Genomic DNA, 27,159 nt, shown 5'->3' with positions numbered 1-27,159 from the left:
CTGAATCTGTAAATCACTTTGGGTAGTATGGACATTTTTACAATGTTGATTCTATTGATCCATGAGTATGTTTTTCCATTTGTTTGTGTCATCTGCTGTCTTTCCTCAGTGTTTTGTAGGTCTCTGGTAGAGATCTTTCACTTCCTTGGTTAAGTATACTCCCAGGTGTTTTATTTTCTTTGTAGCTATTGTGAATGGTATTGAGTCTTTTTTTTTTTCTGGAAACAGAGTCTTACCCTGTCATCCCAGGTAGAGTGCAATGGTGTCATCATAGCTCACTGCAACCTCAAACTCCTGGGCTCAAGCCATCCTCCTGCCTCAGTCTCCCAAGTAGCTGGCACTACAGGCACACGCCATGACACACGGCTAATTTTTCTAATTTTTCTTTAGTACAGAGGTCTCACTTTTGCTCAGGCTGGTCTCAAACTCCTGAGCTCAAGCAATCCTCCCACCTCATCCTCTGAGTGCTAGGATTACAGGCACGAGTCACCACACCCGGCCTCTTTCTTACAATAATAATTCTAAGAATTTCTTTTTCTTAAACCAATAGTGAGTAAACCACCAAATCTCATCACTCCCAAATATTTATAGTATCTAATTCCTATAAACAAGGGATTCTCCTAAATAAATACAATCAACCATCAAAAATCAGAAAGTGAACACTGATACCATACTACCATCTAATCCATAGACCCCATTCAAATTTCATCGTTTACCCTAATATGCTTTACAAATATGCAATAGAAGATAAAATCCAGGATGATCTCTTGTTATATTTACTTATCATGTCTCTTTAGTTTCTTCCAATCAGAATAATTCTTCAGTGTTTCCTTGATGCTTTTGAGGAATACTACACCAGTCATTTCAATAGTTTCTCAATTTGTGTTGGTTTCATGTTTCCTCATGTTTGTATTTAGGTTATACATTTTTGGCAGGAATATAACAGCAGTATTAACTAAGATCTCACTACAGGCATTGTACAATTTCAATATGTTTCATTCAAAGTGCTACCTTTGATTACTTGATTATGATGGTGTTTCCAGGTTTCTCTACTGCAAGGTTAATCTTTTTCCTTTTGTAATTAGTAAGTATTTTGTAGGGAGGTAATCTGGGACAATGTAAATATCCTTTTAGTCAGCTGGATGGTACTCCCACCCACATATAAAAAGATATGTCTACCCAGAAACTGTGAGTGTGACCTTATTTGGAAAAAAGGTCTTTGCAGATGTAATTAGGTTAAGAATCTTAAAAAGAGATCATCCTGAGTTATAGTGGGCACTAAATCCAAAGACCATATCCTTAAAAAAGAAGAGAATGTTAGCTGGGTATGGTGGCACCTGCCTGTAGTTCCAGTTATTTGAGAGGCTGAGGCAGGAGGATCACTTAAGCCAAGGAGTCTGAGGTTGCAGTGAGTTGTGACCACACCATTGCACTCTAGCCTGGACAACAGAGTGAGACCCTGTCTAAAAAAGAAAAATGAAAAAGAAGAAGAAGAAAAGGGGAGAAGACACAGAGGAGAGGGTGATATAAAGATGAAGGTAGAGATTTAGTGATGTGTCCACAAGCCACGAAATGCTGCCAAGGATTGCTGGCAGCCACTGGAAGTTAGGAGACAGGCATGGAACAGATCCTCCCTCAGAGGCTCCAAAAAGGAACCAACACTGCTGACACCTTGATTTCAGACTTCTGGCCTCCAGAACAGTGAAAAGAATAAATTCCTGTTTTTTCAAGCCACCTAGTTTGTAGGTATTAATAATCTGTTACAGCACACATAGGAAACAAATATAATTCCATTCCTCAAATTTTCACTCACTAGTTTTAGCATTCACTTGATGTTTCCTGGCTGAATTATTATAATAGTTACCAAATGTGATTTTCTAATTTTGTCATTCCTTCTACATTTATTAGTGGTCATTCTACTGCAAAGAAAAGCTTTACATCAGCTTTATTTATAATAGCCAAAAACTGCAGACAACCCAGAAGTCCATCACCAGGTGAATGGATAAAGAAACTGTATTAATAGTATTTAGCAATAAAAAGGAATGAACTATTGATACATGAGACACTATGGATGCATCTCAATATAATTATGCTGAGTGAAAGAAGGAAAACAAAGGAGTATATCCTGTAAGATTCCATTTATAGTCACGCACTGCATAATGATGTTTCAGTCAACGATGGAGCACATATACATTGCTAGTCCCATAAGATTATAATGGAGCTGAAAAATTACTATGGCCTAGTGACATCTTAGCCACTATAACATCATAGTGCAATGTATTACCTTTCTATGTTTAGATACACAAATACCATTGTGTTACAATTGCCTATGGGATTCAGAATAGTCACACACTATACATGTTTATAGCCTAGAAAAAACAGGCAATACTATATAGCCTAGGTGTGTAGCAGGCTATACCATCTAGGTTTGTGTAAGTACACTCTGTGATGTACAACGAAATCACCTGACGACCCATCTCTCAGAACATCTGTCATTAAGCGATGCACGACTGCACATAAAATTCTAGAAAGGCAAACTAATCTATAGGACAGAAAGCAGCTCAGTGGTTGCCTGGGAATGGAGGTTGGGGAAGGTGAAGGAGAGTAATTACAAATGGGCACAAGGAAACTGGGGAGTGATAGATGTTTATTTACCTTGGCTGTTATGATGGCCTGACAGGTATACACATGCATACACACAAATCAAAACTTATCAAACAGTACACTTTAAATATATACCATTCGTTGTATATCAATTATGCCTTAATAAAACTTTTTAAAAAAATTAAATAACCACATGTAACCAATGACTACATATGTACTACAGTCAATTGGACAGCATATATACATACATATAAAGGACAAAAAGATGATAGAAGGACCTAATTGTGAAAAGCAAAACTATACCTTACCTTTTAGAAGAGAACACAACCCCATCTTTATAACTTTAAAGTACAGAAAGATTTCATTAAGACTCAAAAAGCATGAACTATAAAGAAAATGATTAACAAAACTACATTAAATTTAAGATCTTTGTTCAAAAGTGAATAGACAAACTAAAAACCCCTCTATAACAAAGAATTAGTATCCAAAATACATAAGGAACTTATACAAATCAACATAACAATCCAATATTAACATATGCAAAAAAAGAAAGTGTTTCATAAAGAGAAAACACAAAAATGTTCTACATAAACATAATATGTTCAATCTTATTAGTAATCAAGGAAATGAAAATTAAAACCACAATGAGATACAATTTCATACCCACCTGACTAACATACAAGGTGACAACTTCAAATATTGGCAAGACAGTGGAGAAATTACACTCTCCTACACTTCTTGTAGGGGGAGAATAAATGGGTACAAACATTTTGGAAAGCAATCTGGCAACATCTAGTAAAGTCCACAATGTACATACCCCATGACCTAGCAATTGTTCCCTTAGTACACTAGAACGGGGTCAGGAAACCTTTTCTATAAAGGACCAGAGAGATATTTTTTGCTTTGTAAAACATACGGTCTCTGTCACAACTATTCACCTCTGCTGTTGAAGCATGAAAGTAGTTACAGACAATATACAAAGGAATGATCATGGCAGTGTTCAAATAAAATTTCATTTACAACAACTGTTGGTGGCCCAATTTGGCCTATAGGCTTTAGTTCGCCAAGGCTTGACTTAGAGAAACCCTCACACATGTGCGCAACAAAAAAAGACATGTATGGGAATATTTCCAACATCGTTTTTAATTATAAATGGTTTGAAAACTAAGTATCCATCAAGGATACAATGGATATATTGGTATATTTATAGTTTCCATAAGTGAAAATAAACAAACTACAGCTACATGTATCAACATGAAGGAATCAAACACAATATTCAACCAAAAAAGAAAAGCCCAGAAGACTACAGTAGTTCCTCCTTATTCGAGGAGGACATATTCCAAGACCCCCAGTGGATGCGTTAAACTTTGGATAGTATAAACCATATATTCACTAAGTTTTTTTCCTATAGATACATACCTATGTGACATTTAATTTCTAAATTAGGCACAATAAGAGGTTAACAACAATAGCTAACAATAAAATAGAACAATTATAACAATATGCCAGCATCACTACTCTTGCTCTTTGGGGCCGTTAGTAAAATGCAGGTCATGTGAACACAAGCACTGTGACATCGCAACAGATGGTCTGATAACCAACAACCAAGATGGCTACTAAGTGCGAGTAGCATATACAACATACATACACTGCACAAAGGAATGATTAACGCCCTGGACTGATAGAGTGGGATGGCACGAGATTTCATCATGCTTCTCAGAACAGGGCATAATTTAAAACTTATTATTTCTGGAATTCTCCATTTATTATTTCTAGATTAAATAAGGGTAACAAACCATAGAAAGCAAAACCTCAGATAAGGGGAGGACTACTGTATATATAGTAAGATGTCATTTATAAGTTATAAAAAACATGCAAAATGTACCATATGTTGTTTAGAAATGGACAGTAACATAATAAAATTACAAAGAAATGAGCAGGGATGATAAACACTGAATTAAGAAGTATTTGCCCCTCATGGGGAGGGAAAAGGATATAATACACTAGTTAGAGAAGTCTGGTAATGTTTTATTTCTTAAGTTGGGTTATGAGTGGGTGTTTATTAATATTATATAATTCTTTATACCTTTTTTGCACTTCTGATGTATTTCATCACATAGCTTAAAGATTCAGAGAAATCTAGTTTTGTTTGCATAAGGTAGAAGCTAATTAGAATCTATTAAATTGCTTCTCCTTTCACTAAATTATGTCAATTCTGGAGATAACCTAATACTAATCAAAAGCAATGTCTGATTAACAAAAACAGAAAAGAAATTTGAACTCGATAATAGTATGACGTACAGCTCTTTCAGAACATGTGTGGGGAGGTGAAGTTCCCTGATGGTTTAAAATTCTATGATTTAAAAAATTTCTTCTAATTCAGTTCTCTTTCCCCTCCCACCTTCCCTCCTACCACCCTCCTTTCTCTTCCCCCCTTCTCCCTCTCTTCAGCTTCTTTCCATTTTAAATTAATAAAAACTATCTGCCAAACCTAGAACCAACAATTTAACTTAATACTAACTTCTTCATAATTTCTTTGGTTATACTCTTTTAAAATGAATGCTCTAATCTTCAGTCCAAGTTAACAAAACTAAACTTTCGTATTTCATCCTCCTTTACAAATACTGTGGCTAATTCCCTGTAATCACACCAGAGGTCATGCTTCACTTATTTCAACAGTATGTTGTTATCTTTCTATTGGCTCTCTTGATAAGACTGACATGTAGATAAAAATTGTACTTTGTTCGCCATCTTCCTTACCTATCACAATAAGAGGGTAATAAAAACATTATTTCAACTGAGTAAATCTAAAACAGCCTATATAAACTTTAAGAAATTATTTCTTAGAAGGCAAGCATAATAAAAGGGCAGTAAACCCATATATGTGAATATACATAAATTAGATACATACTAAAATTTATGACCAAGTAATAAAAGAAAAATAATGGCTTTTTTTTTTTTTTTTTAGACAGGGTCTCACTCTGCTGTCAAGGCTGGTACACTAGTGGTGTGATTACAGCTCACTGCAGCCTCAAACTCCTACACTCAAGGGATGCTCCTGCCTCAGCCCAGCTAATTTTTCTTAATTTTTTAGAGATAGGGTCTCACTATGTCGCCCAGGCCAGTCTGGGAACTCTTGGCCTCAAGCAATCCCCTTACCTCAACCTCCCAAAGTGCTGGAATTATCAGCCTGAGCAACCCCACCTGGTTCAATGATGACTTTTTACACAAAGAATATATTCATATACTCTCTCATTTTAAAATTTTTAGATACATCGATTTCCTTTGTAAATTTGGGAGGGGTACATAAGCACCAGAAAGACATTAGGGAGGTCAAGCTTAATATTAATCAAATACTTTAAGAAGGGCTTAGTAAGACAGAAAAGGTGTTATTTTAAAATGTAAGAAAGTCCTTCACACTCGTTAGGGTGGCTATTACTTTTTTTTTTAATGGAAAATAACAACTGTTGTCGAAGAGATGGAGAAATTGGAACCTTCCTACATTGCTGGTGGGAATGTAAAATGGTGCGGCTGCTGTGGAAAGTTTGCAAATTCCACAAAAAATTAAACACAGAATTATCATATGATCCAGCAATTCCACTTCCAGGTTTATACTCAAAAGAATTGAAAACCTGGATGCAAACAGATACTTGTACACCGATGTTCATAGCAGCATTACTCACAAGTGTCAAAAGTTAGAAACAACCCAAATGACCATCAACAGAAAAATGGATAAACAAAATGCAGTATATAGATACAATGGAACACTATTTAGCCTTAAAAAGGAAAGAAATTCTGACTCATACTACAACATGGATGAAACTTGAAGACATTATGCTAAATCAAATAAGCCAGACACAAAAGGGCAAATACTGTGTGATTCCACTTAAATGAGGTACCTAGAATAGTAAAATTCATAGCAACAGAAAGTAGAATGAAGGTTACCAGGGCTGGCAGAGGGAGAAATGAGGAGTTATTGTTTAATAGGCACAGAATTTCTATTTGGGATGATGAACAAGTTCTGGAAACTGACATTGGTGATGACTGCACAACATTATAAATGCATTTAATGTCATGAAATTGTATACCTAAAAATGGTTAAAACTGTAATTTTATGTTATGTGTATTTTACCACAATTTTTTAAAGGGAGAAATTTTTAAGTTAAAAAAATGTAAGAAAGCCAATTTATTTCATCTTTACACTTAACAGAAATTCAACTAAACTCAACTGCTGTTGAGCAGTTACTCTGGGCAAGATTATTAATATGTTGTCTGCCCTAAGAAGATTAACTATAAGATAAGGAAGATATTAATATCTTTGCCTCCAAGGACCTTAAGATTTAGCTGAGAGTCAGATACTATAGCATACTAGTATCTCCCCATGGTCTGTATAATCTTTATAGGGATTCCACAAGGCCAAAACTATTTTCATAATAATTCTAAGAGTTTATTTGCCCTCTTCACTGTGCTGACGTTTGCACTGATGGTACAAAAGTGACAGTAAAACTGCTGGTGCCTTGGCAGGAGTCAAGGCAGTGGCACCAAACTAAGCTTTTAGTAACTGTATTCTTACAGTTTCCCACTTATGGTTTTTCTAAAAAAATTTTTTAAGCAAGCTAGTTTCACTTAAGAATGTCCTTGGCCAAGTGTGGTGGCTCACACATGTAATTCCAGCACTTTGGGAGGCTGATACGAGAGGATCACCTGAGGCCAGGAGTTCAAGACCAGCCTGGGCAACATGGCGAGACTGCATCTCTACAAAAATAATTAGCCAGACATGATGGCATATGCCTATAGTTCCAGCTACTCAGGAGGCTGAGGCAAGAGGATCACTTGAGCCCAGGGGTGCAAGGTTGCTATAAGCTGTGATCTTGCCACAGTATTTCAGCTGTCTCTTTAAAAAAAAAAAAAAAAGTCCCTGATGACACAAAATTAATTTTATTAAACCTCCAACCACGCATACATCTTTTTAATATTATATATGACAAAAAGGGGAGTACACATAAACTGGTTTTTGTTACATACTATGGTTGTCTAGAGGAAAAGCACTCGTGATATGAGTCATGAAATGAACGAGCCACATTTTTCATGCACCATCATTTTTACTTGAGACTGATAAACTGTTAATAAGACTTGGGCATTTGGTATATATTTTCTTCAAAATGAACAGAGTGAGCTTTTCACTTTAAGAAAAACTAACAGTTATTTGTTGCCAATGATAAATTTCTAATTGTTGCTTAAAAAAACTCATTTTGGAAAATGTATACCCACCACAGTGAACTCAATAGCTTCCCAATACTTAGACTTTTCTGATGAGTTCATTGGTATTAACAAATGTGATTTTGACATTATATAATGAAATGCATCAATATTTGTAAGACGTTCTTAACTCAGTGAACCATTATTTTTGAAGTGATTAAGGTACCATGTTACAAAATCACACATGGGTAAAAGATTCATTCAAAGTCCAAGACAGACCAATGGATCTTAATGTTAAGAGTGGGAAAAGTTCATTACTAAGGTTTCAGATCCCAATTCAACTAACTTAAGAAATGTTAATGTTACCGCTTTGGTGCAGAATATTTGCAATTATCTTAAAAAAACTAATAAAATGTTTCTCCTTTTTCCTACTACATATGTGTGCGACGCTTATTCTTCTTTATACAATTCAACCAAACAGCACAACAGCGTGCTCAAGCAGATATGAGAATTCAGCTGTCTTCTATTAAGCTACACATTAAAAGAGATTTGCAAAAATGTAAAAAATGCCACTCTTTCCATCAATGTTTTTTATTTGGGAAAAAAGGTTTTCACAAAATTAACATAATAAATGTATGGTTTTTAAATAAATATCTTTTTAATTTCTCAGGTTAAATTTCTCATGGTAAATATTGGTAGATGTGGCCCACATAAATAAAAGCTCTTTGGTACAAGGGGTTCTGATAGCAAAAAGTTTTGAGAACTACTACTATAACCCAATGTGCACTTCAAAATTAGAAATAATGTTGAATTTCAAAAGAAACAGAAGTCTTCACAGAAGAAAATACTAACTTGGAGCCCGTATGATGAATATATTTTTGTTTTGTTTGTTTGAGTTTTCCTTTTTGTGGGGGACAGGAAAGGTAGAATCCAAGAAAGCGGAATATTTCAATGTGCCCTGAAAAAAGGTGAATAGACTCATGTGACAGAAACTTGAGTAACAAATATAATTGAATAAGGAAGCTGAATTTGGACAATAAAGGGCTTGGCCTGTAGATTACAAATTACAGAGTTTATTTCATAGAAAATAAGGAGCCACGTGTGATTTGGGGACTGAAAAAATTTTTTAAACCTGCATTTCCTGTGGGAGGACTCCCATATGTCAGCATACTCTTTATATTCAAGTTCTGAGGATGGAATCCGAAGTTTAGCTGTGGCACAAAGCAAACTTTAACATTTTTCTGGAGTATAAGGCTCTAAACTAACATAGGAGTGAAAGTTTGACTCAAAAAGCATGTGTATGTAAAAAAGAAATACACATTCAGATTTAACAGCATGGCCCTGCTTTATTTTTAAAAAAGCTCATGAAATAGAGTTTATACCTTAAAGTTTTCAATCCTTAAAGTTCAAACATACGGCATATTTATGTTGCTCCAATTGTACTGAAAAACAAACAAGACGCTAGTTCTTCGTGTCTAATCTTCCTCTCTCTTGTTCCGACGTCCACTTCTCGTTGCCTTGCAGTCAATTATTTGACATATTTCTAGAATATACTACAACGCTTTCAGCTCTATCCTTGTCTACAACAAAAACAAAATAAATCCTTAACAGGGGCTCCTGGGATTGGATAGGAAACGCCTCCAACAAACCTTAGTGGTTGGTCTTTGAATCAATCAAATAATTATTGGCAGAAAGCCAAGTAAACGGAAAACAGACTTTGAAACCAGCTAATCTACAACTCTATGACAATACCTTTCTAAAAATGTTCTGTATTTGACAAATCTTTAACACTCTTTTCTGTCTCTGTTCCTCTGCTGACAATAAAACTTCATGATGCTTACAATTAATAAGAGGGTTTCCCCACCCACCTCCCGAGAATAGTATTACCTTCTATTCTCTAACAAAGATGCATGGTATTTATTCATCGCAATAGATAAGTAATTATAATCCTGTATGATAACACCGAATATATTGCGTACAGAAACACTGGCTGCTTTACAAAACATTTAAAACTTAGATGAAACTACAACTACGAACTGCAACTACACCGAATTTTCAGAAATTAAGGTCTCTATTTGCTTTTTGAATACAGTAATTCCTTACCTATAGCTACTCTGATGGGCATTTACAACTTATAAATACTTTTAACTAGTAACTGTTGCGAACGATTTGAAAACAATTAGGTAAGGCAGTTACAAAAAAAAAAAAACAACCCCAAAACAAAAAAGCCCTGGCAGAATTTAACACACACCCCTAACATGGGGTCAGTTTTAGAGGTAACACGTTCTGCACTTTTATTTTTCATAAGCAGTACAAGCTCTGATCCTAAAAACCTCTCATGATCATCACAACAGAATTCCTTCCAAGAGTTTAAGTTGCTGGATGATTATATTTCAGCCCTTCTAAATTAGCTTACACTTTACTCCAACCACCAGTCATCCGGGGTCAATTTGGAGAACTGACACCACCAGTAGGAGGCAACCGTGAGGGACAAGACCTTCAAGAGCAAAATTATGACAGATTCTAGGGAAACATTCCAATTTTTGTCATCTCCCGCTTCCTTCGCCTGGCCCAGATAGCAACGTGACTTCAATTTATCTTCTGGCCAAAATCTGGCGCCAGGTTTCAAACACTTTCTCGCTGGTTGCCACCAAAGTGGAGCAGCGAAAGGGGAAGACTGCTCCCCACTGATCCTCGGAGGGTGGAAATAAAGCGAGGAGCGGTTGCAGGGAGACAGCAATCCTATCTTTCCCAAGGCCACTCTGTTTGCCCGGCCCTCCACCCAGAGAAGCGCTGTCCCACTGAGGAGAGTCTTCACCTCTATCAATTTACACTTTGACAGCGCTCTCGGTGGCAGGGGCCCACGCGGTGCTGGTGCTATAAAAGCCACGAACTGCCTGAAAAAGAAGTGGGCGCCAAAAAGCCAGAGAACTTACCCAGTTTCTTCCACATAGCGAGGTGACAAGCGAGGAAGCCTTTGCGGATGGCAGCGCAAACCTTCGCCGGCTCGGACGAGGTGAAACCCTTCTGCTTCTTGATGAAACCCCACAAATGCTCCCGGGCAAACTGTGCCGCCTCCCGCCCGCCGTGCCCGTCGCACACCGCGAAAAAGGCCACAGAGGAACGGCGGCGGCAGCATCGGCTGGGAGCCGGCGAGGCCCCGGCGTCCGGGGGAGGGTCGCGAGCGTCTCGGGCTGCCGCCGCTGGGCCTTTCCCCGAGACTTCGCTGCCAGGAAGAGCGGGCGGTGACGGCTGAGGAGGCGACGGCTGAGACAGCGACCGCCGCGGCGAGGGCTTTTCTTCGGCAGTCGGCTCGGGCTCCACAACGATTTGGGTAACGTCCTCCATGTACTTCCTCCCGCCCTGGTCGGAGAAAACGCTCACTCCTAGCGAGTACAGCCCCGCCATGGCCGGCTGGCCGGGATCCCGCCGGTCCCACGCAGCCCGCCGAATCCGGCGGCGGGAGACACACTCGGTACTCGCCGGCCAACTATTGTTTATCTTCGACGACGTCGAGCGGTGGGAGGGGGCGGTCCCGGAGGGGGGGCGCGCGTTGTCTGGACTTGTCCGCGAGAGCTGGGCCGGAGCGCAGGGGAGAGAGGAGCCCCGCAGCTGCGCCTGCGCACTGCACCGCCCCCTCCCGCCCGCGCCCACCACACAAATCAGGCGTTCTGCCCGGGTGTCGTCACCCGGCTCTCCGCGCTCGACCAATGCCGAGTCGAGTGGAGCGAACCCGCCCTCCTCCCCCCGCCCTCGCTCCCGCCTCCAACGGTCGCGCTCCCTCCTCCCGCTGCGGGCGCTGCCCGCGCTCTGACCTGGTCGCTTACCCCACGCTGGGGGCTTTTGCGCCCTCTGGGTTTTCCGCGGTTGTTCAGTACTTACTGAACAACTTGGTCTGTCGCCTTTTTGCCCCGGCCCTGGCTTCGTAATGCGGCCTACTGCCGTTGGCGTCCCGCGGCTCGCTTTGCGGGGAAAGCGGTGCAGTCTCTGGCCCCCCGCGAGTGTGGATGGAGAATGTAGGGGAAACGATTTCACCTTCCACTCCTTGAAGTGAAAGGGCGGGAAACCTCTCTTCAAAAGGTCGTTTGTGAGCAGGCTGGAAAAAATGTGGCACCCTTGAACTGGATTTGGGTTGGACATATCCAACTGGGAATTGAGGAGGGAGACGATCCAATTTTGTTGTTAAAAAAACTTGGGAAATTTCCACCATCAACTGCACAGTCTCACATAACTAGGTATATCAGAGACTTAAATGGGCTATATTTTAACTAATTCTTAACAGATCTTTTCAGCTTTTGTTAAATGTTCTTTTGCCAACTAGCACTAGATACAACATTCAATTCCTGCGGTATCACTCCAAGTTAGCACTTAAAAATAGCTTACAAAAACTTCTGCCAAGAGCTCCAGTGCTCTCACAATTTGGTTATCGTCCCCTATCGTCCCCTCTCCACCCAGTAGGTCACAATCCAAGAGCTAAAACCTTTGCACGGATTTCCACCGAATTAAAATAGGCCTTTCTGAATTAAGCGGCAGAGACAGATAAATAGAATAAAAGTTAAAACATAAAAAAGTGAAATAAGCCTTAGTGGGTAAATTAGTATGTCCTCAGTAGCAAAGGTTTTTGTAATGAATCAGTTTAAAATTCACTTTCCCATTTTTGGCAACTTCATCATCAATTCTTTTGTATGCTCTTTCCTGTACAACTTTTAAGATGTTCAAAGGAATATTACTAGTACGGAAATGGGAATGAGGAAAATGTACATACAGTTGGCACAAAAAATGCAAATGGAAAAAATACACCGATAAAAATGTAAATAAGCATAATCAGCTCAAGAACATACAGAAAGTCTGAATAGGCCAATTAAATAAAAATGAAAACATAGTCAAAGATATCCCTACCCCAAAAAGCGCTAGACTAGATGGTTCTAGGGCATACAAATGCTTGAAAAAAAAATCTCAGTTTATTTTGAGAGCTGATCATAACCTTGTTAACAAAGCCTAACAATTATAACACTAAAAGGAAACCTTTAGACCATATTTCATAACTATGAATACAAAAAATCCTGGATGAAATATTAGCAATTTTAATCCAGCAGCCTCCAAACCACAAGACCTGCAAACAAAAAGTTTATGTAGCTCTGTATCATTCGGTTTAAACAGTTCACCCACCTTTGACCCAAGAGATTACCAAAAGATTATTCCATTATGCTTTATAATCCTTTTCACCTCAGTCACAACAAGCGGCCTCTGGGTCATCCATCATTACCCTGACGAGTATCTCCATGCTACTCTCTGCTTCAATTAATCTGATTCCATATCCCACTCCACTAACCATGCTAATCATTTCACTCCACACTGCAGATTTCAACATTTGTCAACAGCCATTTCCCCTTTACTCTTAGCTGCTTCTCTAAATGTTCCCATCATCTTCCCCTTCCAACTGAAACCTAGTTTATCACCTGGTAAAATACCTTGCAAGTTTTCAAGTACAAGAGGTTAATTTTCCTCTCACAGGTATTCTTATCTTATGGCCTGCGCCTCATGTTACCTCCAAAACACTTCTCTTCCTTCCACCTTCAAAAACCCAAGTTTTTGTTAATGCAAACTGCCACTACTCCAAGATGTTGTCACCTACTGATCCCTGGTAACTCTCCTCTCATTGGTTCAGGGCCCACTGTCTTCCTTTCTTCCACTATTCCTGTCACTTCTCGGCCACTTTATTTTTCAAAATGTTATCTACATCTTCCATACAACACCTTGGCTTCACGGTTCCTCATCCTGTTCATGGTGAAATGACCTTGGTATTATCAAAGGCAACCCCTCCATTTGTGTTCTAGATCTTTTGTCCTCTCTTCATTTCAAGAGCTTTGCTACAACAATTGTCCTTTCTTGCTCCTGCCTCATCGATTTCTCCTTTTCTACTAAGTCATTTTCCATTTGTGTATGAACATGTTCTGATTTTTATCTTAAATTTAAAAACTACCTTGATTCTTTATATTGCCCTGTTTCTTTGCTCCCCTTCATAGCAAAAATTTTTGAAAGACTTCTATCTGGATGCTATTTCCAATTCCTACCTCATAGTTTCTCCTAAACCTATTTCAAGTAGGCAGCCATCCCCATCATGCCACTAAGGCTACTTTTACAGATTAACCAGACCTCTCTGGTTCCAAAGCTAATGAAAATTTCTCAGTTCTTCTCACTGACTTCTGTTCAACTATGGTTTGCTTCCTTCTTGAAACTTAGTAGCAAACTTAGTAGTGAAACCATTTGTTCCGTTCTTGAAACTTTCTTCTGGTGGCTTCTAAGAGACCATACTTAGTTTTCTTCCTACCTCATTGACTGAGTACCCCTTCACATTTCCTTTTGCTGATTTCTCCCAGACCTCAGATTCTTGGGAGTTGGGAGTACCCCTAAGACTTTGTCCTGGGCTCTTTTCTCTCATGGGCATTAGGGCATTCTCCCATCAGACAAATCCTGAGGTTCCCCCGACTCACCCACCCTAGCATGCGCTTTAACAGAAAAATCTATTTCATTTTCTAGCTATTTAACTTGGCACAAATTACTTAGTACCTACCTCCTAAATTGTAAAAAAATAGATTATGCACCAGAAATGTCTAGCACAATGCTTGCATACAATAAGCATTCAATAAATGTTAACTATCATTGTTATTATTTATCTCAATTAAGCTTCTTGATTCAATTTTCTCAGTAGTTTTATTTTTCAGCTTACTCTCCTATAATCTGGCCTTCATCCTCTTAACCTTCCTGAACTAGCCATTTCTTACCTCCTAATTACCAAATTCTATTCCAATTCTCTTGTTTATTGACCTCTCTGCTTCATTTGACAGCTTTCACCAGATTTATACCTTAAACATATGTACCTTAAACATGTGTATCCTAAACATGTTATTTTAACTTACAATAACACACATTCATTTGCCAATTTTTTTGACGTAGGGCCAAGGTAACACTATCTAGGACCATGGCTCTAAAAACTATCTGCTTCAAAGCGACACAACCAGTTACTAGTAAAATAAAAAAAACAATAAAAATAAAAACTATCTGCTAATGACTCTCAAATTTATATCTCCAGGCCTAAACTTTACCCTTAATCCCAGACTATATAAAAGTGCATCCTTGACAGTTCCACATTATGTCTGATGGGAATTTCATCTTAACATGGCCAAAACAAATTCGATTTCTTCCCCGTATCTCCTCCTCCCTCAGTCTTACCCATATCAGTAAATGACATCATCGTCTACCACACTATTCAAGCCAAAAGACGTAGGAGTTAGTGTTTATTCCTCTTTTTTCTACTCTCTTCCCTCTCTCCCCACCACTTTCCATCCTTCTAATTCATCAGCAAATCCAGTTTGACTAAATCATCAAAATCAATACTGAACACACTGTGTTTCACTAGCACTACCACCCCACTGAAACCCACTATTACCTTTTGCCTGGACCACTACACCAGCCTCCTCACAAATCTCCTTTCTTTCACACTTGGTCCTTTATAGTCCTTTTCTACTAGCTGCTATAGTGATCTTTCAAAAACCATAAATCAGATCAAGTCATTCCCTTACTAAGCATACTCGATGTCTTCCCATCACATTTTAAGTAATATGCAAACTCCTTATGAAGGCCTACATCATCTGTGTGGCCCCTAAATGTTTGTCTAACATCTTTTCCTAACAACTTTTCTCTTTCCCACTACCCTCTATCCTCATTGGGCTTCTTTTTGTTTCTCTCTTTTTTCTTTTTATCGAGGCAGAATCTTACTCTGTCACCCTAGGCTGGAGTGCAGTGGTGTGATCACAGCTCACTACAGCCTTGAACAACTGGGCTCAGGAGATCATCCTGCCTTGGCCTCTGAGTAGCTAGGACTATGGGCACAGGCCACCACACCTGGATAATTTTTTTTTTTGTAGAGATGTGGTCTTGAACTCCTGGCCTGAAGCGATCCTCCCACCTCAGCCTCCTGTTTCTTGAACAGAAAATATCAAGCTACCAGGAGCCTTAGGGATTTCTGCACTAGCTGTTCCCTCTCCTTGAAATGCTCTCCCCACCCCTATCAGCTTTCCAAGGCTGGATTCCTCTTGGTACTGGAATCTCAGTTTAAATATTGGGAGACTTTCCTAACCATCCATTCTAAAGTAGCCACCCAATGTCTCTCTATCATATAACCGTATTTTAATTCTCTGCAAAGGACTTCTCACTAGCTGATCTTTTTTGGTTTGTCTATTTATTTATTGTCTGTCTCTCTATTAGGATATACGCTCCATGAGAACAGGAAATTTGTCTTGTTCATCCCTATATACTCTGAGCGTAGGACAAAGAGTTGTTCAGTGAATTGATTAAGTAATTCACTTAGCAAGAAATGTGCAAAATTTATGTGAGGAAAACTATGAAACTTCACTAAAGAAAAAAAAAAAGAAGCCCTGAATAAATGGAAAAACACACCATGTTTTTAGATGAGAAAATTAAATTTCCCCAAATTAATCTACGGATTTATTATAATTTTAATCAAAATCCCAACTGGATTTTCCTTTTTTACTTGACAACTTGATTCTAACATTTATCTGGAAGAGAAAATGGATAAGAATAGCCAAGATGGTATTGAAAAAGAAGGTGGTTAGTTGCCCTACAGATATCAGAATATCCTATAAAGTTAGCACTAACAAAGAAATAACTAAACGGATCAATAGAATAGACCAGAGTCCAGAAATGGATGGATGTATATGTGTGAAGGAATATGTAGTAGATGTGGCATTTCAAATAACTGGGGAAGTGATTGATTATTCACTAACTGGTATTAGGACAATTGGCTATTCCTTTGTTGGGAAAACTATCCTTGAGGGGAGGGGGAGGAAGGTCAAGTCCTTAATTCATACCACATTTAAAATAATATGACAGGAGGATTAAATGGCTAAAATCAAAATGTGAAAGTGCAAGAAGAAACAAATTTTTTTTTTTACCTATCAGATTGGCAAAAAAACCTTCTAAGCTTGATAACATGTAGAGCTAGGAAAAGTGTGAGAGACAAGCTCTTTCATAACTATTAGTGGAATTAGAAGGGTGTAGTGGCCTGCTCGTGTAGTCTCGGCTACTGAGGAGACCGAGGCGGGAGGATCCCTTGAGCCCAGGAGTTCGAGAATGCAGTGAGCTACAATTGTCCCACTGCAGTCCAGTCTGGGTGACAGAGCAAGACCCCGCCTCCAAAACAACAAAAACTATTAGTAGGAATATAATTTGATATTTCTCTTTGAATTTATATCCATTGAAATTTAAACTACATATATCCTTTGACCCAGAAGTTCCACTGCTGGGAATTTACCATACAGGCATCTTTGCAAAAGGTACAAGGACTTTCACAGCAGCATTGGTTTTTTGGGGTTTTGTTGTTGTTGTTTTTCTGAAACAGGTTTCACAGAAAAGCAGCATTGTTTATAATGGTAAATAAATATTTTTTTAAACACTAGAAGAAAATATATGATAAAATATCCTAAAAAACATTTTGAACTTTTCTATTCTATTACCAGTAGTTTTATGTTTAAAATGTTCTTTTCACTCCTGAGATCAGTTAAACATGACTAAAATTTTATTTTCTTCTGCTATTTTCATAGTTAAAATGTGTTTTAACATTTAAGTTTATCTGGAATTATTTTTGCATAAAGTAAATTTGAATTTCTTTCAAATAGGTGTGTTTCCCAATGTCTTTTGTAAAATGACCCATTTTTATCCATTGGTTACTGATACTCCCTTTATTGGATAGTAAGTTTTTATATACCTGTGGATCTATTTCAATGTTAACTATTCTCATCCACTGAAGTTGTTTTAGGAGTCATATCTTGCTTTTAATTATTGAGTTCGAAATCTTCAAACATACACTCTAAGAATTAATTTTAGAAGCAAAATAAGAATCTAATTAATCTGCTATTATTTCTTCCCATAGCTAGAAAATATCAGTGACATCTGCCAAGAAGTAGTCAATTGTCCATCTATTAGAGCCACTCTGTGTATTTACAACTGTGAGATAATGTGTCTCAAGAGGTTAAATTATGTAAAACTGCCTTTACCCTGACCTTGTTTTTTTTGCAACTCAATATTTAACAAAATAATCACTCTAATCTGACTACCACTGTCATTCAGTATACACAAACGTGAATTGGTGGGAGACGCAAAATTAGAATCACTGCTGCCAAAGTCCCAAAGGTGTCAAACCTGTATGTGTTCTTAATTAGCCATGGAAATTCAATCTGTCATGTTTGCTGCAGATAACTGGTTTCTGAGTCATTAATGTGGAAAGAAATATTCATACCTTTTTCTCTTCAGACAGCTCTACTTCTACACTTAGGCTTTTTTTCTAAAGAGATGTGGCCTACTCTATTTATTGCTTTTCTGTGATTAAAAGGTCTTTTTCTCTCACTTTCTGAAAAGCTATTTGTTTAAATAATTTGGAAAAAGTATGGTTTTTTTTTTCTTGACTTAATTACTGCATAGTTTAACTCAGCAGTACTATTTACTATGTTTCTGTTGGAGAAGGTTTTATGCCCCAAATAGAGTGCTGTTCAGACTGAGACAAAATCAGAGAAGACCCCCTTTAAGATAGAAACTAATCGAATTCAAACATTGCATTTATTTTTAGGTGCTAACAAGTTTGGTTTCTGAGCTAGTATAGAAGCAGATTACCTTAGAACACTCAGTGCTCCTCTGTGCTAAACTGTAAAGCACTTTTTTTTCTTCACATTTTCTACCTCTAACCAGTAGTCTATGGGACTTGAGTGAATTTAGAAGGGACTTCAGGACTAACTTTTTTTTTTTTCTGAGACGTCTTATTCTGTTGCCTGTGTTAGAGTGCAGTGGCCTCATCATAGCTCACTGCAACCTCAAACTCGCAGGCTCAAGCAATGCTCTTATCTCAGCCTCCTGAGTAGCTGGGACTACAGGCGAGAGCCACCATGCCCAGCTAATTTTTTTATTTTTTGTAGAGATGGGGTCTCTCTATTGCCCAGGGTGGTCTTGAACTCCTGGCCTCAAGCAATCCTCCCAACTCCGCCTCCCAAAGTGCTAGAATTACAGACATGAGCCACCACACCCAGCCCAGAACTGACTTTTAAAGATGAACTATTAAATCACCTATTTAAAGAGGGGCAGCTTGTATTTTTAAATGGATATTGGTCAACTAGCAAGAAGAGTTAGTAACTTATAGTTTGCTTTTGATATAATCCTTATATTCTTTCCCTAAGGTACTCTCTCATCAGACAAATCCTGAGGTTCCCACCACCACCCCAGCACGTGCTTTAACAGAAAAATCTATTTCATTTTCTAGCTGTTTAACTTGGCACAAGTTACTTAGTACCTACCTCCTAAATTGTAAAAAAAAAAAAAAAAAAAAGCAGATTATGCACCAAAACTGTCTAGCACAATGCTTGCATACAATAAGCATTCAATAAATGTTAACTATCATTTTTATTATTTATCTCAATTAAGCTTCTTGATTCAATTTTCTCAGTAGTTTTATTTTTCAGCTTGCTTTCCTATAATCTGGCCTTCATCCTCTTAACCTTCCTGAACTAGCCATTTCTTACCTTCTAATCACCAAATTAAACTCCAGTTCTCTTGTTCATTGAGCTCTCTGCTTCATTTGACAGGTTTCACCAGATGTACACCTTAAACACATGTACTCTAAACGTGTACCTTAAACATTTTATTTTAACTTATAATAACACATTTTCGTTTGCCAATTTTTTTTTTTTTTTTTTTTTTGAGACAGAGTCTCACTGTGTTGCCCGGGCTAGAGTGCTGTGGTGTCATCCTAGCTCACAGCAACCTCAAACTCCTGGGCTCAAGTGATCCTACTGCCTCAGCCTCCCGAGTAGCTGGGACTACAGGCATGCGCCACCACGCCCGGCTAATTTTTTCTATATATTTTTAGTTGTCCAATTAATTTCTTTCTATTTTTAGTAGAGACAGGGTCTTGCTCTTGCTCAGGCTGGTTTCGAACTCCTGAGCTCAAACAATCCGCCCGCCTCGGCCTCCCAGAGAGCTAGGATTACAGGCGTGAGCCACTGCGCCCAGCGCATTTGCCAATTTTTTTGATGTAGGGCCAAGAACTTTACTTCGAATGAGTCCACTGTTGGGAGTTCAGAATTCCTCTTTCTTCCCTAAACCACATCAATACTGCATTACCTACGACTTTCAATTTTGACTTCTTTAAAGTGGAACAAGAACTTAAAAACAAAGTGCTCTCAATACAGAATCCTTCTGGTTTCTATGACTTCCCACCCTACCATCAATCTTTTACAGTAGTCTCTCACCCATACCTAATTGACAGTAATTTTTGAAAATTGATTTGCCTTTTTTTGAGTCTTTCCAAAATATGCAGTTTAATTTTCATAGAGAGAAATTATTTTTCCTCCACTCTTATTTCATGTTATGTAACATTTAATTAAATACATAATTAAAACAGGAACAACTAGAACAAACTGGTTAGTGAACAGGCATTGACTCAACATGTAGGAGCAGTAGTGTGTGGATGTATCAAAGGATTGAAGTTTATCCCCTAAGGTTCAGCAGGCACGGGGTTTCAGTATCTTATTTAGAGGAAATGGAGAGCATTGATTAACCAGGTTTATCATTTAAGTGGTGATTGGTGGAAAGAGGTTCTACTATGTAGTTATTCTTAGATGGGCTTTGATGAAAAATGAGCTGAAGAAGTGAAAGGATTCATAGATAATGACTGAGACTGTCTTTGTAATGAGGGTAATATAGCTTACTCTGCCTGCCTACATACAATTAACTCAAAATCACAGAAAGTATGATCTGATACTCTAGTGGACATTTTTTTTTTCCTGTCTGGTATCCATTCACCCTTCTTTTGGTAAAATAGTGCAACAATTTTCTTCTGGGTAATCACTCCCTTCCCTACTCTCAAGCTATGTGATAAGGTAGAACTGATTCCAGCCCCAGCTCTAGGAGAGGGCTCAGACAGGGTTAGGCCAGTCAACATATTCCATCTTCATGTCCTTAGTGATGGGTTTATTAATGAACTCATAACTTAATCAGAAGCCAGTGAGCTATGAGGACATTCACAGGGGCTTCTGGGAAAGAAAAACTTCCTAATAACAGAGCTACTGGAAGAGAAACTAACTCTTCTTTAGGACTTGGTGTTCTATGAATGTGAAGTTGGGACTGCTGCAGCCATTCTGCTACTGAAATGGAACTGGTCCAAAGATGAAGCTAACACTCAGGAAGATCTGGGGGTGGGGTCCTGGTAACATTTGAACTTTGGAATAAAGTCATGACCATCCTTGGACTTACCAACAGTCTTTTCCGTTTCCTATTATTTATTGCTATTTTTAAAAAAATTTTTTTTTTTTTTTTGAGACAGAGTCTCACTGTGTTGCCCAGGCTAGAGTGCCGTGGCATCAGCCTAGCTAACAGCAACCTCAAACTCCTGGGCTCAAGCGATCCTCCTGCCTCAGCCTCCCAAGTAGCTGGGACTACAGACATGCACCACCATGCCCGGCTAATTTTTTCTATATATTTTTAGTTGTCCAATTAATTTCTTTCTATTTTTAGTAGAGACAGGGTCTCGCTCTTGCTCAGGCTGGTTTTGAACTCCTGAGCTCAAACAATCCGCCCGCCTCGGCCTCCCAGAGAGCTAGGATTACAGGCGTGAGCCACCGCGCCGGGCCTCTTTTTTTTTTTTTAACCCCAGCTACTAAGGATAGTTCCTGGTGTATAAAAATATACAGTTTAGCAGAGCTAGTTTGTTGTACAATAAATATGATAAGGATTTTACAAACTCATAAGAAGACATATGCAAGGTTGTTCATTGCACCATTGTTTGAAATAGCAAAAATTGGAAACGTCCATCAGTAGTGAAATACATAATGTGGTACATTCATATAACTACAGTGGTAGTTAGAAGGAATTTTTTTTAGGAATAGCGTATCAGACATTGGTTGGCTGACCCATCAACCATTCCTAACTCCTGTCTCCATTTGCCACCTTCTGTATGGGGCTGAAAAGGCTAACTACTCCCTTTCCTAACTCTAACACTAACCCTAACCCTAACCCTATACAATGGCAGAACAATGATGAATGAGATTGTCAAGGGATTCTGGAGACAAATTCAGCCAGCACTGCCTTTTTCTCCTGCATACAACCATGAAGGAAATACTAGGAGAAGTACAGAGATTCTGGCCCTGACACTACTGGGTAAAAATACCAACAGCTATTCACTTCCAGAGTATTTGTTATGTGAGAGAAGAAAATCCCTGTTTAAGTCATTCCTGCTTGGATTTTATATTAATATTAATAATATCCTTAGCCAGAAGCATTCCTAACTGGTATGCTGTGTCAACAAGGAAACATCTTGAAAATAATGTTACAAGATATTAAATGAATTTATTATTTATGTATTTATTTATTTATCCAAGACAACATCTCACTCTGTCATCCAGGCTGGAGTACAGTGGCATCATCATAGCTCAATGCAACCTCAAACTCCTGGGCTCAAGCAATTCTCCTGTCTCGGCCCCCCAAGCTGGGACCATAGGCGTTCACCACCATGCCCGGCTAATTTTTCTATTTTTTCTTTTCGGAGAGACAGGATCCCACTATATTGCCCAGGCTGGTCTTGAACTCCTGTCCTCAAGTGATCTTTCCAATTCAACCTTCCAAAATGCTAAGATTACAGGCATGAGCCACTGTGCCTATCCTAAATGAATAATTTTAAATGAAAACACAAAGCAACATGGCATAGCATATTATGTATATATTAATACATTTCATCCACACTTGAGGCATTACTGTATATTGCTAAAGTAAAATTTTGTGTAATATATACATAATATAAGGTAAAGTAATGTGTGTAAAATCTAAAAATTGTACTGGAAAAAATACAAACTATATGATAGTCATTGCCTTTGGGGAGAGGGCACAGGCAGTGGGACTATGAGGTGGAAAGCCAGAGATAAAGGGATATAAGATTTATCTATAATATTTTATTTCTTTTATTTAAAACAGGGCAGCTGGTCCAAGTGCAGTCGTGTTTATAACTAATTGATCACAACCAGTTACAGATTCCTTTGTTCCCTCTCCACTTCCACTGCTTCACTTGACTATCCAAAAATAACAACAAAAAATAATAATAAAATAAAATAGGGCAAAGAAGTATGATAAAAATGTTAATAATCTTCAATCCTTGGTAGTGAGGACATGTGTTTATTCTCTATATTTGTATTCTCTATATTTTTCTGCATTTAAAAAAAAGTTGTCAAAGAGAAAAAACCAAATTGATTCTACAGGCTATAGGGGGAGGAGAACTAGAGGAAAAACTAAAGAGCTTAGATAGTGGTTTGTCCAAAAGTAGGTTGTCTGGTGCCTGGCCCTCTGCCCAAGATAGGGCCTGGGAGGAGTCAACTGAATGGTTTGGGGCTCAGGTGCAACAGGGGGTGAGCCTCATTTTCTTGAGCTAACCTGGGAACGCAGCCACCAGGCTTTAAGCCTTTCCCCCACTTTGCCCAGCATGGCAAGGTGTCAGGAGAATAGAAATGGTGCTTCTGGGATTTGGGAGATGCACCCAAGGAATGCCACAGGGGCCAGAATGTCACGAGAAGCAGCAGAAAAAAACGATCTCAGCAGATGCCAGAGCAGAGGAATGATAACTTATTAACATTTGCCCCTTTCACCACTCAAGTTAAGTAAAGCTCCACATACAGGAGTCCTTGAATGGGAATCAGCCCATCTGAATTATTTAAAAGCACATTCAATGTATTAAAATTAATTTTTTATTAACTTGGTGAAATGGGGGCATTAAACATAAACTTAAAATAAGTTTACATTTCTTGCAGACCTGAGTTGGTGTACTCAATACATACAGATATCCTTGATTCTGCCCAGGGCATTTTTGTAAAATATTACGTGAAGCTGTGTGACGTGCTCTATAGGTTCTTCCTTTTCTTTTTCTCTCCTTTTCTCTCTTTCTTTCTTTCTTTGCCACATTAAGAATTCTTGGCTCTGATTTTGGTATTTCCTTTAAAAGATAAGAATCTTTCTTTTGATTTTGATACAATTGGAAAGGAATTTGTAAAACCCTTTTTGTGAATAACTATCTGAAAGCAGAAGGCAAACAAATTTTCTGTCACTTGGATAAACACACTGTAGTGGTCTTTTTGCTTTGAGGGAATAGGATGCACATATGCAGAGAGAGAATCTAAGCACTATCTCCTACTCAAATGTCCTTTCCTGTACCCTGTCTTGCTGGGGAATCTTGAAGGTGGTTGGTCTGAGTGGTCTATAGTTTATCCAGGCTCTGACTATGACTTCTACAGAAGATTTAAGTGATCTTGAAGGTGAAGAGAAATAGCAGGATTGAAAACCATAATTACTATGAAACAAGATATTTTTCCTAGAGAAGTGTAGTAATTTGCTAAACATGAATTCTGTAATGGCAATATAGGTAGATCTGTCATACTGTCAGCAAGTGGTAGAGATACATGGATACTCTTTGAGTATCCATGTTAAATTATAGGCATGGTCTGTATCCTTGACACCTTGGGGCAAAATTAATTAATTAATTAAATTATAGGCAGGGTCATCCATCTCTGTGATTGGTGGGCAGTGAACTTAGAGGTCCTTGAAGAGTATCCTTCTCTCAGGCATATAGGTTGTAAGAAACACCGCTATGGACACAAGATGCGGTCACAACACAAATCCTACTGGGGAAAGTTTATAGGAGAAGAGTCAGAAGAGTGCATACAGTTCCCAAGCTCTCATTATCCTAGAGATAGGATATCCTAGAGATAGGAGAAGCAAGTGTGGGCCAGGCATAGCTGGACATTCTATGGATGGCGCTCCAGGAAAGGAACCTGCCTCCAAGCTGCTCTATGTATTTATAGGGAAATTGGAGGGAGAGGGGAACATTAATCAACCTGAGTTTTCTGGTTGGAGGAATAGCCATGAATGCAAGAGGGACATTCTATGGGACAATTGTCTAAAGCAATTCAAATACCAGACCTGACGTCTGTGATGTTGTAGCCCTTCCTGCTGAGCTGGCTCTTTGCTAAGCTACTCAGAGGTAGAAGGAGTTGCTTTAGCAATCCAATAAAGGGTTTGTCTAGTCTCACTCCAAATGTGGGATTTAAGTTGAAGGCAATAGTTAGAAGGAAATGAACCATTCATGGAGGCAGATACCATTGAAAATTGATTGGCAATGATTGGTATGGTGAGGACTGGATCAGGAAATAAAATGTGCCGCTGCAAGGACAATGTCAGATCTATAGAAAAGATCATCTCTGAGGTAAAATTCAGGGTGTTCTAGGAAAGTTTGGTTACCAATCTCTCCATTTTGGGGGGAACCAAGGCTTTCCAAGTTAGTCCTTGAGCCAGGTGCAGATATCTTAAGTGTGGCCCAAGGCATGTATCATATGGAACTGCCCCAGGACACTTCTGCTTATTTTCCATTGGCCACATCTTAGTCACATGGCTTATAGAAGGCTGAGAAATGTATTCTTTTTTTCTGGGTGTGCCATGTGCCCAGATAAAAACTCTGTTACTATAGAAGAAGACTGGCAGTTTATGCCAAACTGCTCAAGACAGGGTAAGCAAAAAACAATTTGTTGCACAGATCCAGGGCTGTCTCATAGAAGCAGAGGGCAGGAAGCCTAGCCGGGCCCGATGAGGACCTTGAACAAGGATTTGCCAGGAACCAAGACAATTGTTCTCTTTATCTTTCGAGGAGCATAAAGGATCTTAACTATGCCTTTCTCAGCAGATCAGCCTTTTGCTTGCTCATCGGCACACATTCACTCAGCAAATATTAACTAAGCACTTACCATGGACTAGGACCATTCCAGGCGCTGGGAATAGAGAAGGGAATGAAACCGACAAAAACACATATCCGAGTCCCTCAGGTCTGCATGTACTATCAATTCCAAGGACTCACCTCATCCTTTTTGTATTTCCTATTTCTCTTTCTTGATTCTAATTCTTCAACAGGAGAAAGCAGACGTTCTAAAACCCTGCTTCAGATTTCAAGATGGAGCTCTTTAGCCTCCTGACCTCAGCCGAGGGTACAATTGAGCCTCATGTGTAATGAGAGGTTTCTGGATCCCAGCCAGATCTCTCTCCTCTGACTTCCATGTTCCAGGTGTCCCTCAGCTGTGCAGAGAGAGTTGTTTCTGAGATTCCAGGTTCAGGCCTGGGAGCTGAGAGTCATTGTGACAGTGGTGAGATGCTAGCCTCCATGTAAAGTGTGAAGAAAGAGAAAGGAAAAGATAGTATCCACTGGGAAAAATGAAGTGGAAAACCAAACAGTGCAAATGAAATGTGAATCTGAAGGGAACAGACTGACAGGGGGGAAAAAAAAAAAACAAGTAGAAGGAAATGAGACAACAGGAGACAAGATGAGTGAGTTTGAAAGGTGTGTTAGTCAGGACTAATCCAGAGGAAAGGCAGACATCAGGATTGGTTGGTCCAGTGATTCAGTGATGTCATCAGAAACCATCTCATTCTTCATCCAGAGTTATAGGATGACCAGCTGTGGCATTCAATACTATATGCGTCCCCCATGTGATGGGAGAGAAGGAATAGCTTCCCGTAGCTCTTTCTCAAGTGAAGAACTTTCCCAAAAGTCTTCAGCAAATCTCTCTTAATGTTTACCAGAACTGGGTCACATCAGATTACTTTTAGACCAGTTTTTCTCAACCATGGGCAACTTCCCCCCATCCCCGAAAGGGACATTTGGTAATATCAGGAGACATTTTTGGTTGTCACAACTGGGGGAGAGGGGATGCTCCTGGCATCTAGTGGGTAGAGGCCAGGGATGTTACTAAGCATCCTACAATGCACAGAAAAGCCCCCACAACAAAGAGCCAAAAGTGCTGAAGACTGGAAAACTGTTTTAGAGCAAGTAAGCCCTCTACCCTGAAGCACTCAGGCTAGGTGTGGGAGAGGTGGATACAGAGAAAGAGAATGATGAGTGGTCAGAGAATTAGAAGAAAGAAAGAATGTCCTGTTCAAAAGTTAAAGGAGGCTGTGCGTGGTGGCTCATGCCTATAATTGCAGCATGCTGGAAGGCCAAGGTGGGAGGATCGCTTGAGCTCAGAAGTTCGAGACCTGCCTGATCAAGAGTGAGACCCTGTCTCTACCAAAAAAAAAAAAAAAAGCAAAAGAGAAAAATAAAAAATAAAACCTAGCCAGGCATTTCAGTGTGCACCTGTTGTCCTAGCTACCTAAGAGGCTGAGGCAGAAGAATCACTTAGAGCCCAGGAGCTGGAGCTTGCAGGGAGCTACAATGACATCTCTGCACTCTACCCAGGGCAATGGAGTGAGACTCTGTCCCAACAA

General features: G+C 39.0%; 1 protein-coding gene across 1 annotated transcript in view; it reads right to left on the bottom strand.

The window, feature by feature from the left end:
• The window catches only part of PPM1D (protein phosphatase, Mg2+/Mn2+ dependent, 1D), a 66,710-nt gene extending 55,276 nt beyond the window's left edge, over positions 1-11,434 (bottom strand). The window contains exon 1 of the mRNA XM_012648698.1: positions 10,740-11,434. Within this exon, the coding sequence (XP_012504152.1) occupies positions 10,740-11,211 (472 nt within the window). The 5' untranslated portion in view covers positions 11,212-11,434. The remainder of the gene's footprint in view (positions 1-10,739) is intronic.
• Positions 11,435-27,159: the final 15,725 nt, after the last annotated feature.

This window comes from Propithecus coquereli, unplaced genomic scaffold (assembly GCF_000956105.1).
Source record: "Propithecus coquereli isolate 6110/MARCELLA unplaced genomic scaffold, Pcoq_1.0 Scaffold291, whole genome shotgun sequence".
NCBI lineage: Eukaryota > Metazoa > Chordata > Mammalia > Primates > Indriidae > Propithecus > Propithecus coquereli.
The sequence above is the reverse complement of the archived record's forward strand: the minus strand, read 5'-3'. Positions and strand labels throughout refer to the sequence as shown.